The 17,237-nt window shown below is 39.1% G+C and overlaps 1 protein-coding gene across 3 annotated transcripts in view; it reads left to right on the top strand.

Moving 5' to 3' along the window:
• Positions 1-17,237, top strand: part of ARHGEF28 (Rho guanine nucleotide exchange factor 28) — a 346,092-nt gene that overhangs the window by 192,867 nt on the left and 135,988 nt on the right. For all 3 annotated transcript variants that reach the window (XM_058310148.2, XM_058310153.2, XM_012523181.3), the window contains one exon: positions 15,428-15,549. In XM_058310148.2, the coding sequence (XP_058166131.1) occupies positions 15,428-15,549 (122 nt within the window). The remainder of the gene's footprint in view (positions 1-15,427; positions 15,550-17,237) is intronic.

Below are 17,237 nucleotides of genomic sequence, written 5' to 3' on the forward strand. Positions count from 1 at the left end.
CCCTTATTCCTTGTAACGATCACCAAAACCTGCATCATCCAATATCATCCTCTGAACGTAGGTTCCAACCACCTGGGAAATCATGGCAGAGGCTTTGAAGGCAGGGAATTAGCCAGTATTTTGTCAGCAATATTCTTATTCTCTACGATTCTTTCTCTGACCTGACGTTCTTTATTAGTATTCCCTTTCTTTTAATAACCCCCTCCAACTCTTGTTATCCCTGGTGTGGAAACAACATACACACGCCTGGCTTATTTAGAGAGTGATGTGAAAATTCAGAGAGAGAGCTTGGTAATAAGAGGAAAACTAAATTAGCAGAAATCCACCAATATTATATTTCAACTAAAATGTGTCTCGCACTTTATCCTCATGTTTTCAATGGGAAGGGAAAGGTCTGATGCAGTACTGTTGGAAATTACCAGTGTCTGGAGGGGAATGCCATGTAAGCTGAAAGGTGGGAACAGTTAAAACAAAGCTGCCTAAAATGTTTTCCTGGGGTTCTCAAAAGTTGTGCTTTTGCATTTCATGGGAAGAGCCCAAGGACAGGCTGTCCTGGAGCCTAGCAGTTCATGATTGGAGTAGACAGACTCCATGACCGTTCTGCTTCAAGGGCTCCAGGAATGCCTGAATTTTTGTTTTGTTGGTTTCAATAGGATATTCAACTAATAAATGTATTGTTTATTAATCAAAGATAAAAATGCAGGAATTAGTCCTTACCTAAGGTTCCCATACTTATAATTCAATCTTTAAAATGTATTTTAGTATAAATCTTCAGGATCCAGGAAATGTTGAACTATTCTTTGTGCCTTTCATCCACTTTTGCGACTTCTCTCCCTCTATTCCAGCTCATATTATATGCCTCTCAGATGATACAATGTCAAGAAGTCCCTCCCTCCTTTCCTCCTTCCCTCCCTTCTTCTCTTTTCTTTCTTTCTGTTCATTTGTTCACTTGTGCTAAAGTCTGCAGTTGCCAAAGAAGACAATGCATATCAGAAAGGTTGACAACCTTGGAGAGCTTAGATAGCACCACATTTTCTGTAGTAATAGTCAAAACAACTAATATTTATGTGATACTTTATTAATGATAATAATTACTGTTTGGTGCTTTACATTTATGATCTCTGATTATCAAAATAACTCTGTAAGATAAGTATTATCTTCATTTTGCAAGTGAGGAAACTGAGGCTTAGAGAGTTTTAAGAGGGCCATACCAGGAAATGCAGGGAATGGTAGCCATGGTAGAATAAGGAATAAAGAAGGAGAATGAACAAATGACATAGTGTATGAAGTATTTTTCATGTATGTTATCTCGTAAAAGATTTGTAAGTTAGATGTAATCATCACCTTCCTTTTTTAGTTGGGGACTTTGAGGTTCAGAGAGGAGAAATGAGTTGCCCAATTATCAGAGCCAATAAATGGCCAAGCTAGGCCTAGAACCAGGACCCTGGACCTCAGAGGTTTTGTTCTTCCCAGAATGTTTTACAACTTCTTAGTAGAGATAAAGGATAGTGAATTTCAGTGGGTAGCTGCCTTTCGTTTGAAAGGTGCCATCCTGTTTCACCATCTTAGCTTCCCCTTCTCCTTTGGGATTACTTTGACTAGGGGTAGAGGTGGCTATTTCATGTCTTGATTCACACATCTATACACACAATACTGATCACATTAGGGCTGGGATTGGGAACAGGTGAATAGATGACTGGAGCACTGGGTGCCTGGTTGAGGAGAGGAAGAAGTAGGACAAACTGAGAAAAGGTTGGGGTGGGGGAGTGTTGCTCCAGATGTGTTCTGGAAAGTTCACAGGTTTATCCCAGTCAGAGAAAGAGAAAGCGAGATTGAGAATGATGAGAGTGGAGATGAGAATCATGAGACTTCTGTTTTGGCCTTTTTCACATTTTGAGGACAGGCACCTAATCTGAAAAATAATCTCTGATACAGTAAGTATTTAGAGGTATAGATGACATATCAGGTTTGGTGATAAATTTTAAAGGTGAGTTTTATCTCACGGACTTGTTTACTTTCTTTGTCTTTCCTGTCCTCCCTTCCTTTTTGAGATTTCATTAAGTACATGTGCATGTGTGTACGTGTGTGTTTTCAGTCTAGAAATTTCCCCAAAGGATGCCTGAATACCATAGGATGAATGAGTCACTAAAGAAATCCATATAAAGGAAGAGAAATACTTTCCTAAAGGTGACATAACCCCCTAAGATTTCTTTGACTCACAATGAAGATAGTGTTTAACTTCAAGCAGAGCAGTTTCAATTCTGGACTCTGTTTAGAGGCCAGCCTTTGTGTGCAGAGGAAAGGAGATCCATTGCAAGCACTTTACCAAACAACATAGCTATATACTCCTTGTGGCTCTCTTTAGTTAAACAAATACCTTGCCAAATATTTTAACCAGAATTTTTTCTTTATTTTAGGCTAGCTCAAATTCTTGGGCAAGGTACCTTCCCCATTAATCTCCATAGGTGGAAGGGAGACAGCATTTCTTATTTCCTTCTCCTGATCTCCTCCCTCCACTAGGTTTTAGGGAAGGATGGGAAGGAACAATGGTTGTTTACCCAGTTACATGAATTACAAATGATAGAAAATGTTATGGCCCATAGGAGAAATCAGGACAACTTACTGTGGAAGGTCAGGCCAGGACTTCAAGAAAGAGTTGTCATTTGAATAGCTTTTTAGTAACTGATGGGTTTTTAATAGGGTGGTTCCTCTAAGCAAATACAGAGAGTCAGATATACATAGAGTTGATCAAAGTGATGGAAAGTAGCCCATTCTGGTGGACTGTTGATTCATGGGGATTATGGAAATGTAGAGTGCTGCCAAACGTTAAAGTCCTTGGGAACTATTGTGTCATAGGAGATGTTCTTTTATCTGCCTAGCATTCCTTCTCCCCTTCTCTATGCAGCACTCACATTCTTAAAGGCATGGCTGCTCCAGCCATGGGCCCAAGTGGTGTGCCAACTTCTCATGTGACCTTGCCTTCCTAGGTGCAGTGGGATGGGCATCCCACCCAGGGTGGCCAATCACAGCACCCAGGGTGGCTAATCCCTGCAATTGGCCCAGGGTAGGCACATGACCCAAACTTGGCCAATCACATTTTTCCCTCAGTATTTTCTAAACTATTCTTTGGAAAGAGATATCTCCTTTCTTGGGTGGCAATGCTGTGAGGGTCTGAGTGGAAACCAGAGCTGAAAGAAGCCAGTCTGCAGTAGGAGGAAGTTTTGCAAGCATGTAAAGAGGAGCAGAGCAAGTCCTGGAGTCCTACTGAGTTCCACGCCCTCGTTCTAGCCTCTAAATTCCCTGTTGCTCCCGTGGTTTGGATGTTACATTCTTCTTTCAGTTTTGTGAGCTGCCCTCATATATCTCCAGTAAATCTCTCTCCCCCTTTTATTTTTGTTTTAGTGGTCTCTAGGTGTATTTCTCCTACCTCCACCGGGTTAACCTTTAAAGATGCAGGTTGAAGTTCCTTTTCCCTGAAGGCCCTCCCTGAACTCCCTCAGAGTTCATCCTTACATCCTTTTGTGCCACTCTGCCTTGTCTATTTTTAATGCTAGTCCTCTCAGTACTGTATTTCAGCTATTAATTAACATCTATCACCTAAGACCCTGAGTTCCTCGAAGGTGGTGACGGCTGACCTGTTTTCACGAAATCTTCAGTGCCTGATCACTGAAAGCAGGCAGCAAATACTGAAAGAGCATTGTGGCACAAATGGATCAACACTACACTCACATAGTCTTTCTTTTGCCTATTTTTCTTTCTTTTGTCTATAATTGATCTTCCCTATGAACTCCTCCCCTCTAGGCAGTAGGGCAGGGCAGGGGAAAGGATAAATTTTAGTCTAATATAGAAATCTTGGTCTGATCCAATAAATGTAAACAGTCATTTTCAGGAAATGCTCGGTCTCTTTAAGTAAAAACATCTAGTCTCAGATTTCTTTCACCCCCTCCTCCTTGCCAAGATGGGATTGAATGTGAGTTCCTGGCAAGGGTGGGAGGGGCAGGTGGTGGTGGCAGTGGGGAGGCAGGATCTTGAATCCACCTAAGACCTTCTGGTCCTCCTGGTCTCTGTTGTGGATTGGCTGATGGCGTGACTGTTTTTACTGGCATTCGGGCATCTGTGACCCAAGTCTGCGGTGGGACACATCTCCTTGGGGTTGGTCAGGGCCCGGCAGTTCTCCTTGACTGAGGTGGCCTCATCCTGGCTTATGCACTATAGAAACCTGGATCTCTGTCCCTGGCTGCTGACTTAGGTGATTTCTCCAGAAACATCGGTTGCAGATTCCCTTCCTCCACTTCGGTAGGGTCCCAGGACAGGTGCTCGACTTAGCCCCTTCCTGCTCCTCTCAGAGGCCTGTGGGGTCTTAGGGTCCGTGTTCTCAGCTCCCCTCTTCACGGCTTTGAAGCCGAATCTAGCCCTCTGACTGCAGGTGGTTGTGCTCTTGCTGATTCTGGGAAGCCTCAAGGTCATCTCCTTCAGAGCCTGGGGGGGAGCAGGAGAAGCCGCCCGGTTCAGCAGTCCCCGGCCTGCCTGATTCCCACAGGCCCTGCTCGCATTCCGTTGAGCTCTCATCTTTTCCTCTTTTTCTCTTCCTCCCATTCCTATGAAAGGAAAGGCGGGTGTTTCACTTCTCCCAGCCCTGAGGGTGGGAGACTTCCCTACCTACTGTCTCATGGGCTTTTCCTCCAGGCCCAGGTCATGAGGAGATAAGTGAGAACAGCAGGGATTACAGAAGGCCTCTCTCACTGAGCATACAGACCTCACTTGCCTGGCAACTGTGACATTAATGACTTTTTACCTTAATGGCTCTCCAGAAGTTATTTTACATTTTGAATGATTTCTTTTTTTCCTTAGGGTTTCAGAATTTTTAAAAAATTCCCAAATACATTACATAAGTAATCTGTAAGAAGTGAGATTTTGACATAATCTCAGGCAAAGAAACCCCAATTTACTTGACAACAGATTATAATCAGAGTGAAATATGGAAATTTAAATTATACATCTTCTTTGAGTGAACCAGTATGTGTTGCTTTGTGTATGTACATCAAGCAGGAGGAACAAAGAGATAGCATCTTCAGTGACTGTTTAGTCTCTTGTGTGCATGTGCTATTTTTTTGGTCTCTAATTTTATTTTGAGTGAATTTTGTTTACAAGATGATCATTAGCCCCCAAATTCCCAAAAAAAAATCTGTGCAGAAAGAAGAAAAAATAATGTCTCTGATAACTATTTGTTATATTACATTTTATATTATTACTTATATAGACTTATTTTCATTGCTCAAATTGCTATTTTTTATATCCATGAAAATCGTTTTAGTATCTTGGGTTGGGATGGAATACATTACAGTTTTTCCCAACTAACTTAATGGAAATGCATTCTTCATTTAGCTTTTTACTGAGCGACAGGAATGAATTAAGTTTGTTAAATGAGAGATGGTGTTCATGTCCATTAAGGCTAATGTGCTTTATAAAAGAGATCAGGAAAAGTCAGCATTGAAACTAAAAACTGATATGCCCTTAATGGTCTCTCCTTTCTGGAGAGCTGATCCTCATGCTCAACTATGAGATAGAAAGGCTGCAGGGGAGTCGATTTTAGGAAGGCATGCTTCCTGAGCATGCTGTACCTGAAGCCACCATTTGCTTTCAGAAGGGTTCTGCTAATTGATGATAAGCCAAAGAAACATTACGAGAGGTAGGACTGAGCTAGTGCTTGTGGGTATGGGATCTCAGATAAACTAGTGATTTATTCTTTCCATAGAGGTCATCAGGAAGCTGCCTGCCTTTTTATTGGATGGGGAATGCATACCTGGAACTCCTTTGGGAGTTCTTCTGATCCAGATTCCTGACAATGAAAAGTTCTGGCTATAAATTAGAGTGGATTCCACATCCTTCTTTCATTTATGCCTACCTACACAGAGTTAGGATAATGGAACAGGATTGAGGCAATAAGTAGAGTTCTTTAACCAGGAGAAACCCAAAACAATTTGGAGAAATAACAGGCAATATTTGGCTTTCATCATTCATTTATTCATTCATTATTCACTCATTTGTTCAAGATATTCTTGTTGAAGACAGACACAAAAAAGTGAAAGAATTTACACTTCAATGGAGAAATCTCTGTTTTTCTAGCCTAATTCCTTGTCTTTAGTAGAACGCAAAAAAGTTTTAGGGCATTTAAGGAACAAAAACACATGTTGTTCTACAGATAGGCACTAGAGAATTGGGAGCTCATCAGGCCTTTTGAATTGGACAAAATAATTTTTGTGTGCCAGTATTTTTCTATAAAATTATGCCATATTTGAATTACTCATAGGGTTCCTTGTGATGACATGTAAGTCACCTGAAGTAGTCTCTTCACAGTTCTGTCACTTTGAGATCTTTCAGTTCTATCCTGGTGTTTGGATAACATGTTAGCTTTTTTCCCTTTAGTTTAATTTTTCCTTTATGTGGACTAATTTTCTTTAGGCCTTGGGGAACTGCATAAAGAGGAGAGGAATTGTTGATTAAATCTAATCATACCGAAGTCTACACATCACACATGACTAAATATCTACTTGATAGCTTGGGGGAAGCAAGGGCAGAAAAAGTTATTTACCTATTTGAGAGTATTTTTCAAAGTAAACATATGTACTCTTGGAGACAACATTGTGCTACTAAGGAATGAGAACTTGGCAAGATTTTGGGAAAAATTGTTCACAGAGGACTATGTTTTCTTTCCACCCTTTTTCTCCCCATCCCTCTGCATCGCTCTTACACCTCCAGTGTTTTATGAGGAAAAGGCTTGTTTTCTTCCGCAATAATTTTGATAATTAGGTCTTTCAAAAGAGCAGAATAGGACTTTAAAGGTCTGATTTTAGAGAACCAATTTGTAGCTTGTTATTTAGAAGGGGTTTAAAATGTGCTGTTCTGAGGGAGAAGGCTGGGGAAATAGCCCTTACTTTCCAGCACTTCTGGAATCTATTTACTTCTGTTCTTAGCTGTTATTATTATTAGCAGGATTTGTCTGCGTGGTCTCATCTATTTAGGGCTCACTTTTCTTTTACAGGATCCCAGGAATGTAAGGTAAGTTCTGAGGGAGAATTGGGCATTTGGGTCAATGTTAGAGACTCCGGTTTGTTGTATGAAAGTTCCCTGCGTTCTCCCAGATACATGTTGGTGTGGACTAAAATCTACTGAGTAACTTTGGTTCCTACAAGACTCACAGGAAATTCCTGGGCCAAGGATAATTTTGGAATTTGGATGGATCTGGATCTCTGTAACCTCAAGTCCTACTCAGTGAGACCAAGAGATTTTTCCAGGCCAAGACTAATATCAGGAGAATCCTAAGAGAACCTTTAGAGAAGAAATGAGTGTGGAGACAAATGGCAGTATACCTCCTGAAAAGGTTTACTTCCACTTGTGAGAATGGGTTTTTTCTTTCTTCTGGATTATACTAAAAATCGTTGATATAATGGGCTTTCTGCACATTTCAGAACTGGGCAAAGTTCCTTTACAGGGAGGAGGGCACACTGCAGTGGTGCTGTCCTCCCTGTCAGCACTCTTTGAATCCTGGGCTCATCACTTAATAACCTGGCAGGGTCATCACTCTCCTTGGACCTCACTGTCCTCATCCACAAAACGAATAGAATAACACCTCATGTGGTTATGATGAGTAAGCTTGGCAGATGGTTAACAGAAAAATACTGTGTACTAATAGATTGAACCTTTCCATTGACTATATTTACATCTATTTTAGTCTGATATGGTTGATTTACTGATACTATATTATTTTGTATGAGATTATGCAACTATTCTTTTTTCAAATAGGGAGGCAATTTAAAAACTGTGACTTTCTCTTATGTTAGATATAAAAATGGTCTTTGTTAGAAATCTAGAAATTATGAATGGTAACAGTAGAAAATATAAATGGCCTGTAAACTCAGCACCATCTAGAGATAGCAGTTAACATCTTAGTTTAGCTTTCCAGTCTTTTTTCTTGAATATGTTGCTTCTTTTGTTAAACAAGATGACATCATGTATTTACTGTTTTTTGAATGAGTTTTTCCAGTAAGTATTACACTGTCATATCCCAGCAGCAAATCTCCAGGGGCAAATAACAGAAGCCCGGCAGTAGGCAAACACACTTGGGCACAGGCCACACATAACACATTAATGAAACTTCTTAATGGGAAAATATCAGGCATTGCTCAAATACTATTTTATTTGGTTCAAAATATAATCTTCAGTAACCCCAATTATTAAATGAAGTTACTTTGAACTACCTATAGAGTGCCTACCTAGAATTGCCATTTATTAGTTGTGTGACCTTGGAAGTTATTTAAACTTCAGTTTCCCCATCCATAAAATGGAAAAAATAAGTAGTATAGTGTTAAGGGGTTGTTTTGGGGGTCAAAAGTGTTATATAATATATAAGGCACATGGCAGAGTGCTAGGTTCATGGTAAGCAGCATGTACGTGTTAGCTGTAATTGCTGTGATACCCGGTATAATCACCTGATATGTAACAGGCATTCAGTAGACGGTGGCTCCTATCATCTTCTTGTCTATTATTTGGGTTCAATTCACCCTTTTTAGTATGTGTGTGTGTTTCTTCTGATTATCACCTTCTTCCCCATACTTTTACCTTGCAAATCTTTCCAATGTTCTCATTAGTAAAAGAGTCACCTACATGATATTTTGAATAAATGAGTAAAACAGTAATATTCTTGGACTGCTGCCACGAGAAGGCATGTTGGCTGGTCCCATAGAAAGTGCCATGGCTCTGTGCTGCTGTTAGCTCAGACCCCAATCAGGAAGTCACTCATCCTACCAGGAGGAGCAGAGTAAAACCCTCTTATCACCAGAGTGTGCAGACAATGCAGGACAAAATACAGAGGCAATAGGAAGAGCTCGGTGAGGAAGGAAGCCTTATAGCCCTGCAGAGACATGTTGGGACTTCCTGGAGAATAGCCAGTCCTCACTGTGCTTTGAGGATGTCTATAAGATTCAGATGTGGAGGCTGAATATGAATGTATGAAAGTAAGAAAAAAGTGACGCTCCTGTTACAACCTGGAGTAGATAAAGACCAGTTTCAGAGAAAACTCTGCCAGACCAGAAGAAAAATGTTCTCTGAGCTGTATGTGGCAAAAGATATCTGTTCTTTTCTTAATGAAGAGGAGCTGGGATTTTTTCACTCATTCACATTGTAGGTCATGGTAAAGTTTGGCTTTTACCCAGAATGAAATGGGAAGCCATTGGAGAATTTTGCAGAGAGGCATGGCATGATTGATTTTTCTTGTAAGAAGAATTGCTTTAACCTCATTCTTGAAAGAAGGCTGTGGAGGGCCAAGACTGGAAGCAGGGAAACCAGTTAGGAGACCATTGAGGTAGCTGAGCAGGAGATGGTGGTGAAGTACCTTGGAATGGCATCAGAGGTGACCAGAAAAGGTCAAATTTGGTAGTGAAAGAAAGAGAAAAGTCAAGGGTGACTCCAAGGAAAGATGGAATTACCATCCATTGAAAGGAGCAACTTTATGAGATAAAATCAAGAGTTCTACTTTGGACTTACATTTGAAATGACTGGTGGACTATTTCATGAAGATATTGAGGAAGTAGTCATGAAGTTCAAGGGAGAATTTTGGGCATATGATAAAAATTTTGGAGTCATCATCACATAATGGTTATGTGATACCATGGCATTAGACGATTCAGGGAATGAGTGGAGAGAGAGAAGAGAAAAAGTCTGAAAATTGACCTTGGAACACTACAGCCTGTAAAATCTGGAAGATGAGGCAGAACCAATCATGGGGGTTGAGGAGGACAGGCTGGCAAGATGGGAAGAGAACCAAGAGAGAGTGGTGTCCTGGAGGCCAAGGGCAAGAAGGGGGGGTTCAAAGATATCAAATGCTGCTGCAGGTCATACCAGGGGAGACCTAAGAATTGACCACTAACTTCTATAATTGGAAGGTCATTGGTGACCATTCTGGGAACTCCTTCAGTGGAGTGCTGGGAATTGAACTCTAAAATAAATCTTACACATTTTGTGGTGGTTAGTTTTTCTCAGTAAATCCATCTGCCATGTTCGTGAAGTTCTAGGGTTAAAGCAAAACACAATGAATGAATGAAACCCACCCAGCCATTGTTGGAGATACTTGAACTAAGAGGCCCTCACCTGGTTTTTGCAGGTGAGAGTTTGACAACCAGAGTGGGCCATACCAGGTCAGCAGCAGGCATGCATAGAAATCCTTACCTGAGTTTGTTTATGTCTGGGCATGGGTATCTTGCATAAGAAGTCAAGGAGGCCACACTTTCCTTTAACTATAGGTCCTTAGGTTCTTGAGGGAGAGTTGAATTTCATTAGAAATCTGGTTGCAGAAGCTCTAACCTAGACTGTGCTATTAACTGTTTCTTGTCAGATTTGGGGTAGTTGTAAATGTCAGAGAAAAGGGAGACATATGCTGCATTCTTTCTCACTCCCTCTTACTGGTACCAATTCCCCTTCTTCCCAAGAGCAAAATAGATTTACTTTCAGCCCTCTCCTGTTTCACCTAAACAGAGCACCTAGTATAGCAAGTGGGGTGCTGATGAAAATTTCTGCTTCTGGGAGTCCTTGTAAAGTCACATAGATCATGTTACAAAACAATGAGAATAGCGGGAGAGGGGAGAGCGGGGGATCTCCTGGAAGTTGCTGTTTATCCTCTAGGCACTCTGCAGTGAGAAACTGGCCCGAGTCCTTGGTCATGTTAGAACATCTCATTTTCTGAAATCCTCTCTGTTCTTGAGAAACGCTGCCTCTGATCATCTGGTTTTATTCTGTTGGTCCTATAGTTAAAATCCTTCCCATTTCATGAGAGTTCATCCTTGAATTGTTGGAGGTAAATCTTATGGGTGGTTGGGCAAGCTATTCTTTTCTCTTACCATTTTATATTTTTGGTTTACTGTGTTCAGAATAGACTTTTCAAAATTTCTTAGCATGAGCTTAGTCTTCAGTAAAAGTTAAAACATTGTAAATGCTCTTTGTGTAGCAACTGGAATGTTTTGTGCATTCCAATTGGCTTGGGTTGGTTTTAAACATGTGAAGTTATAGCCAAGGTTCAAACCATTTTTAAAAATATCAAAACTACCCAAAAGTTTCAAAACTAGACAATCTCATTTACTTGTATGTAGTGTTTACTGCATATCAGATTCTGTTCTAAGCACTCAAACTATTAACTCATTTAATCCTCACAACATTCCTATGAAATAAAGATATTGCTATTCCTGTTTTACAGTTCAGGAAACTGTGACACAGACAGGTTAAGTCATTTGACCAAGGTCACACAGCTGATAGATGGTGGAGACTTGAACTCAGGCAACAGACCTATGCTGTTAACAACTATAAGCACTGTTCTTTGCGAATTTAAAATTTGCACCATTTGGATGGGAGTTGAGCTTTAATAATGTCTCTGAAAAATGGATTTGCCAGGTGTTAAAAATTAATGCTATCAACAAAACTATAAGGCTAACTTTTTGCTAAGCAAACCTGTTTACAAGACAGCATTAATTGAAGAAAAAAACTGGTAATCTTACTACAAATTATTTCTGTGTGCTCATTGAAAAAGGACCTGAAGGACATTTTTTTGGCAATAATTTGTTCACTTACTTTTCTGCTAACATAGTTACATATGGAAGTAATAAATTCATATTTCTTGAAAAGAACAGTCCTTTGTAATGAACCCATTGTAGCTTTTTATTTGAATGGGCTGAAATACAGAGAACAAATAGCCACTTTAATATGTGTACCTGATGTTTATTTGAAACTCCTTTTGAAGACAAATGTATTTTCTTTGCACAGTAAATCTTATTCTACTGGTTTTGAAGGCCATTCTTTGCAGTAACTGGTGTCAAAGTTAATGAAGGTGCAAGTCCAGGTAGCCTGTGTCATCTTCTGGTTTGTCAGTCTGTGCTTACTTCTAGAGCCAATAAATTTGAAGCTTCCTTTGGGAAGTAGAGGAGACAGATTCTCCAGAGAGTTACACTTGAAAGCTTTTTGTGTCAGTTTTATAAAGAGACAGTGTCAGTGAATGATCCAGCTAAATCTATATGACAGGTTATGGGTGACAGAACTAGGGGGGAGATAAAGAGATTTACCATCTTCCCACTGTTGGATGATCTTGTATAGTAGGGTCTCACCCAACAAGGCTTATTGTCTCACAGGAGTGATGCTCAGAACGATAGGACGATGATCTGGTCTAGTTTTCCAAAGTGCAGGGTGAATACCTGTGGACATAGTAGGTCTTAGGTCTCCCCAGCACTAGATGACATCAAATGACATAGTAAGGCAGATATTCATTTTTGAATTTTCTTTTGTTCTTTCTTCTGATTAAAGGAGAAAGTTTGTTTGGTGCTAGTGTGTCTTTAACACCTCTCTAATCCTTCAGAATCTCCCTTTTTACAAAGAGAGAGCAGCCTCTCTGGTTCTCAGTTTTGTTAGGCAACTGTATTTAGTCAGAAGTTAATTTGATTATTTTCATTGTTTTAATATATTTGATTTCCTTTTACTTCTTTTTTTTTTAAAGACTTATTTATTCACCGCCCCCCGCCACTCACTTGCTGCATCCGCCTGACTCCCTTTGTTGCGTCATCTTGCCGCACCAGCCCTCTGGGGGCACGGGCTGTTAGCTCTAGTGGATGCGGGCAAGCCTGCCTTCACGAGGAGGCCCTGGGAAGCGAACCCAGGGCCTCCTACATGGCAGATGGGAGCCCAGTCAGTTGAGCCACATCCGCTTCCCTCCTTTTACTTTTGATAGGTAAAACTGATTTTCCATGTACAGTAGAGATAAGATATTTCTTTAGAAGTAATTCTATTTAAAGAAAGATTGAGTCAATCAAAGACAAGCAATAAAGAATTATAGTCATACAGGTGATGTGTAAATATGGCAAAGTTGTAAATTTGGTAGAGGAATGACAAAAGCTTGGGAAATACTGGACTAGTGTCTGACATGGTTAATTTTGTAGAAGTCCATGATTTATTCTTTGAAATTCTTGGGGTCAGATTTGTTTTGGACTTCAGAACTTTTTGGCATGGTGTTTATACCAGGTGTTATATGATAACCAAAGGAGACCGTGGGGCAATACTGTCATCTCACAAAACGTATGAACATTCACACCAAATGGGATAAATAAAGGCCATACATGGCCTCATGTGGGTCCAAGTCAGTTTTTGCTACCAAATATGTTTTTGAACTAAACTTAAAAAAAAAAAGTTTTGATTTTCAGAGCTTTCTAGATTTCAGAATTGCAGGTAAGAGATTATGGACCCATCATTGGAAATAAATTATATCATTTTCTAAAGCACTGTCTAGTTAATCATGCAGAGAATAAGTTAGACCTCAGTTTGGTCAAAGAAATCAGATTGCCGTCTTTTAACTTATTTTTCTGCTGTAAGATCTCTTTAGAGTTTCCTACCTGTCACACAGGACCTGATCGATTTTGTCTGGGGAAGAAAAGTTGAATCCAAGTGACTTTCCCTGGGTATGTGAAAACAGAAATAATTCCTGATCCTGTTTATCTTGAAGGGAGTGGTTAGTGTTTTGAACACGGAACTCTCTTGTGGTAGTTCAGAGAAAAGCAGTTGGGTGAATGGGCAATCCATTCATTGGCACTACACAATATAGGGAAATATTTTATTTGGTTCTAAGGTTTTAAAATGAAATCCACCAATTGTTTGCTGTTGTTTTGTTGGATATCTACTTTAGTGTGTAGGTCAGTCTAGTTATCAGTGAAATCTTAAGTTGTCAGCATGATAGAGGTGGTTAAAAAGCAGCATGAACAGCTTCGCAAGTGTGATGGCAGAAATGCCAGGGGCTTTTCAGTCGGTGAACTTGTGACACTGTAGAGTAGCTAAGCTGGATTAAATGCACTCCAGAGGGCTGCGTTGATATACTTATGGTTGTGAAGTGTTCTGTAAAATGTCAAATGAGGAAATATTTTTTTCAGAACACATTATTAGTATTTTGTCACGTTCATGATTTATAACCTTTGGAACACATTTTTCTTTTGTGTAATTAGGATGAAAATGTAATTGATCATCAAGGTTATAACTTGCAAAATATTTGTGGGCTTTGTAATTACTTAAATAAATCGACAAAAGAATACTTTATGGATAGAAGAAAAGAATGTTTTTCTGTTATATTGTGAATTTCCTTGAGAAGCTTAATAACATCTCACTTCATGTTCTGTGGGGAAGAGACAGATTTCAGTGCAGAGTCTGAAGCCATAGCCAGGTGTCTCCTACAATGCATGCCTTTATAATATGTCATCCAGGACTCTCTGTGAAAGAGAATAGAATTTTTTGCTCATGGTGTATCAGCTCAACAGCTGTTAATCTTTTTTCATTTACTTCCATGGACTTGCTTGAATTTTATGGCTGTGTACCATTTCTGATGGAATAGAGGCAAAACTAACCCTTTTGCACCCACTCAAGAAAATTTACTGGTATGTAAGTGGGGATGACCTTTGCTGTGGATATAACTTTGAATCCACCCTGTTGAAATCATTCACAGATCATGATACTATATTAGTAACATAATACACTATGATTAGTATTAATAACAAAACTTTTATAATTCACACTGAGCGTGGTTAAGAATCACTACTTACTACTACTACTAATAAAAATATATGCAATATATTGTATAATACTAGAAACAATACTGACCACTTAATAAGAGCAGTCATTAAGTATTAAGTGCTTTCTATGTCTGAACTCATTTAATTCTCATAGCCACACTATGAGGAAAGCATAATGATCTGTTTTTATACATGAGGAAACTCTGTGAAGGTATGGAGAGATTAAGTCATTTACTCAAAGTCACAGGAAATGAAGCATTCTGGCTCCATCATGTTTTATTACCTTCAACTTTATGTTCCCTTACCAATACAGTGGTACCTCAATTCTCTGGAGCAACCACATCTGAGAACATAAAAGCAGGCAGCAGGTTTTTTTTGTAATTAAAATGGGGGAAAAATACTTTCTCTGTGTTTAAGAGCATGCATATTCAGCAGCTGTTACCAGGACTTTCAGGTTTTGCACTAACTTGAGTCATTTAACAAAGGGTCCATGACCCTGAAACAATGTATCTCAATACAGTCACTAATGCTTCCAAATTATTAATAAATGAAATTATGCTTAGCTTAACCTGTAGAAATTAAAGGCAAAAATAGAATTTTTAAGTAAAAAATCTCAAAGAATGGGAAAATAGTGCTCGAAAGGGCAAACATTTATCTCTTTAGACAAAGAGTTGTTCTATATAAAGGTTGTAGATAGCTGAGAAGGTTTGGATGTGGTAAATACTTGAGTTCAAAATGTGAAGACAGCAAAATGCAATCTTAAAAAAATGCGTGTTCACATTTTTCTTATGCTTTGACTAAGGTAATACTTCTACTTTGTGCAATTTTTGTTTTTCCTTCAGATCGCTCTTTTGATGTGCTCAAAAAATCCACGCAACCCCTGCCATTCCTTGCCGCAAGGCGGCTCCCTGACATGCTGAATGGTGGGGCTGAAGTTTATGCCAACTCTATGGTGGTAGATCAGGTAAGGCATTCCAAGAGGGATCTTTCCTCCTTCCAGTACCTGAGAATGTGGGAAACGTAGTCAGCAATGAAAAGTCAGTCTAATTGCAGCCTGGGCGATGCTGCCCCGGAGCCTCATCTGATGAGAGTTTACTTTAGGCCACTCTTCAAGACACAACATACCTTACTCCACGGACCGTAAAAGAGGCGTCCTGGAGACCACTGCCAAATGATGAGAGTGTACATCACTCTCAGTGGAACTCATTGGGAAATGAAAGCTGGGAAGCTAGTGCTTTCCAAAGCCTGTATAGGACCTGATTAAGCAATATTTGTATTTAAATCCAGCAAATTGTAATGAGCAAGTGCCTGGTGCCAGCTTCATACAATGCTGTTACAAAAATTATGTGTTTAATCCTCACAACACCTCTATTAACATCTATTTTGGATTTAGAGCTTTGATATTAATTTGGAATGGTATGTTACAGGAAAGCTGGAACCTTTTAGAATTCTCCACCCATTGTCTGACAGAGATTTGTGAATTCAGTCTCATAAAGGCAGAATGGTTTGTATGTGCTGGCATCTGCATAGGAACTTCTCTTTTGTTCCTTTCATTAGCTTGTGATCCTCAAACTTTGGTATTTATAAAAATTAAAATATTTTTATAGATACGAAAATCTCTGCACACCCTAATTTATGGCAGATTTAAGGGATTTCCAGGGACAATTTTGACAGCACACATTTTTTTCCTTAGCCACTGACTTAAAAACCTAATCCCCAAATAAGATGCAACATTTATAGCCTCATGAGCAATAGATATTTTGCCTTTTCTCTTCGTTAGTATGCAAAAATATATAGCCTATTCCTTTCAAATTTTTTTGTGATATAAAATTTTTTTCTGTCCAGTATATCTCAGTTACAGCCCTTTTGTTGAATATCTTTTTCCTTTTGTTTTATAAGTCATTGTTACATTAAATGTATATAATAAATGGTATAGATTGGGATGATATTTAAAATAGCAGGGAAGTCAATAAATCAGATTGGATATTAGCTGTAAGTAAGTGGTAAAATTGTTCTTGTATAAACCAGCTGCCTTCCAGCCCTAGTTATAGAAACCTAGGATGGGGCATGGAGTGTAGGATGAAGACAGAGAGTAAATGGACTTGTGTGTTCTGGACATGTGATTTTAATGGTTTTATTCTGTTATATTATTCTTTCATCAGTTTAAATGAAATACTTCTTGAATTCTTTTTTATTTTTGTTCTGAGTCTCAGTGAATAGTATTATGTCCCATTTATGTTAAGTAGCTAAAAGGTTAAATGACTACATTTCATTATTATGTGGGGAAAATGGTTTTCATCTATTCTATGATACATTAAAAATGCAAAGTTTCCCAAACTAAAGATGAGGTCAGGATGTAATTTCTATTTGGGAATTATTTGGGTGAGAGAGAAGCATTGCTTTAATACTGTGAAGCATGCATTTAAAGAGAACTCAGAGAATCTAACTCTAAACCAAATTTATGTAATGAAAATTGAGGATTTGGAAAATAATGTGCTCCCTTACTCCTAAATCAGAATATATTTCCTAAAGACAAAGACATTCTCTGGTAGAAACACAATGCAGTTACCACAATTATCATTGATGCAATACTACCAGTTTCTACCTTTAGCTAGCTCTCCCGATAATGTTCTTTGTAGTAAAAGAAATTCC

This window comes from Dasypus novemcinctus, chromosome 2, assembly GCF_030445035.2.
Source record: "Dasypus novemcinctus isolate mDasNov1 chromosome 2, mDasNov1.1.hap2, whole genome shotgun sequence".
Lineage (NCBI taxonomy): Eukaryota > Metazoa > Chordata > Mammalia > Cingulata > Dasypodidae > Dasypus > Dasypus novemcinctus.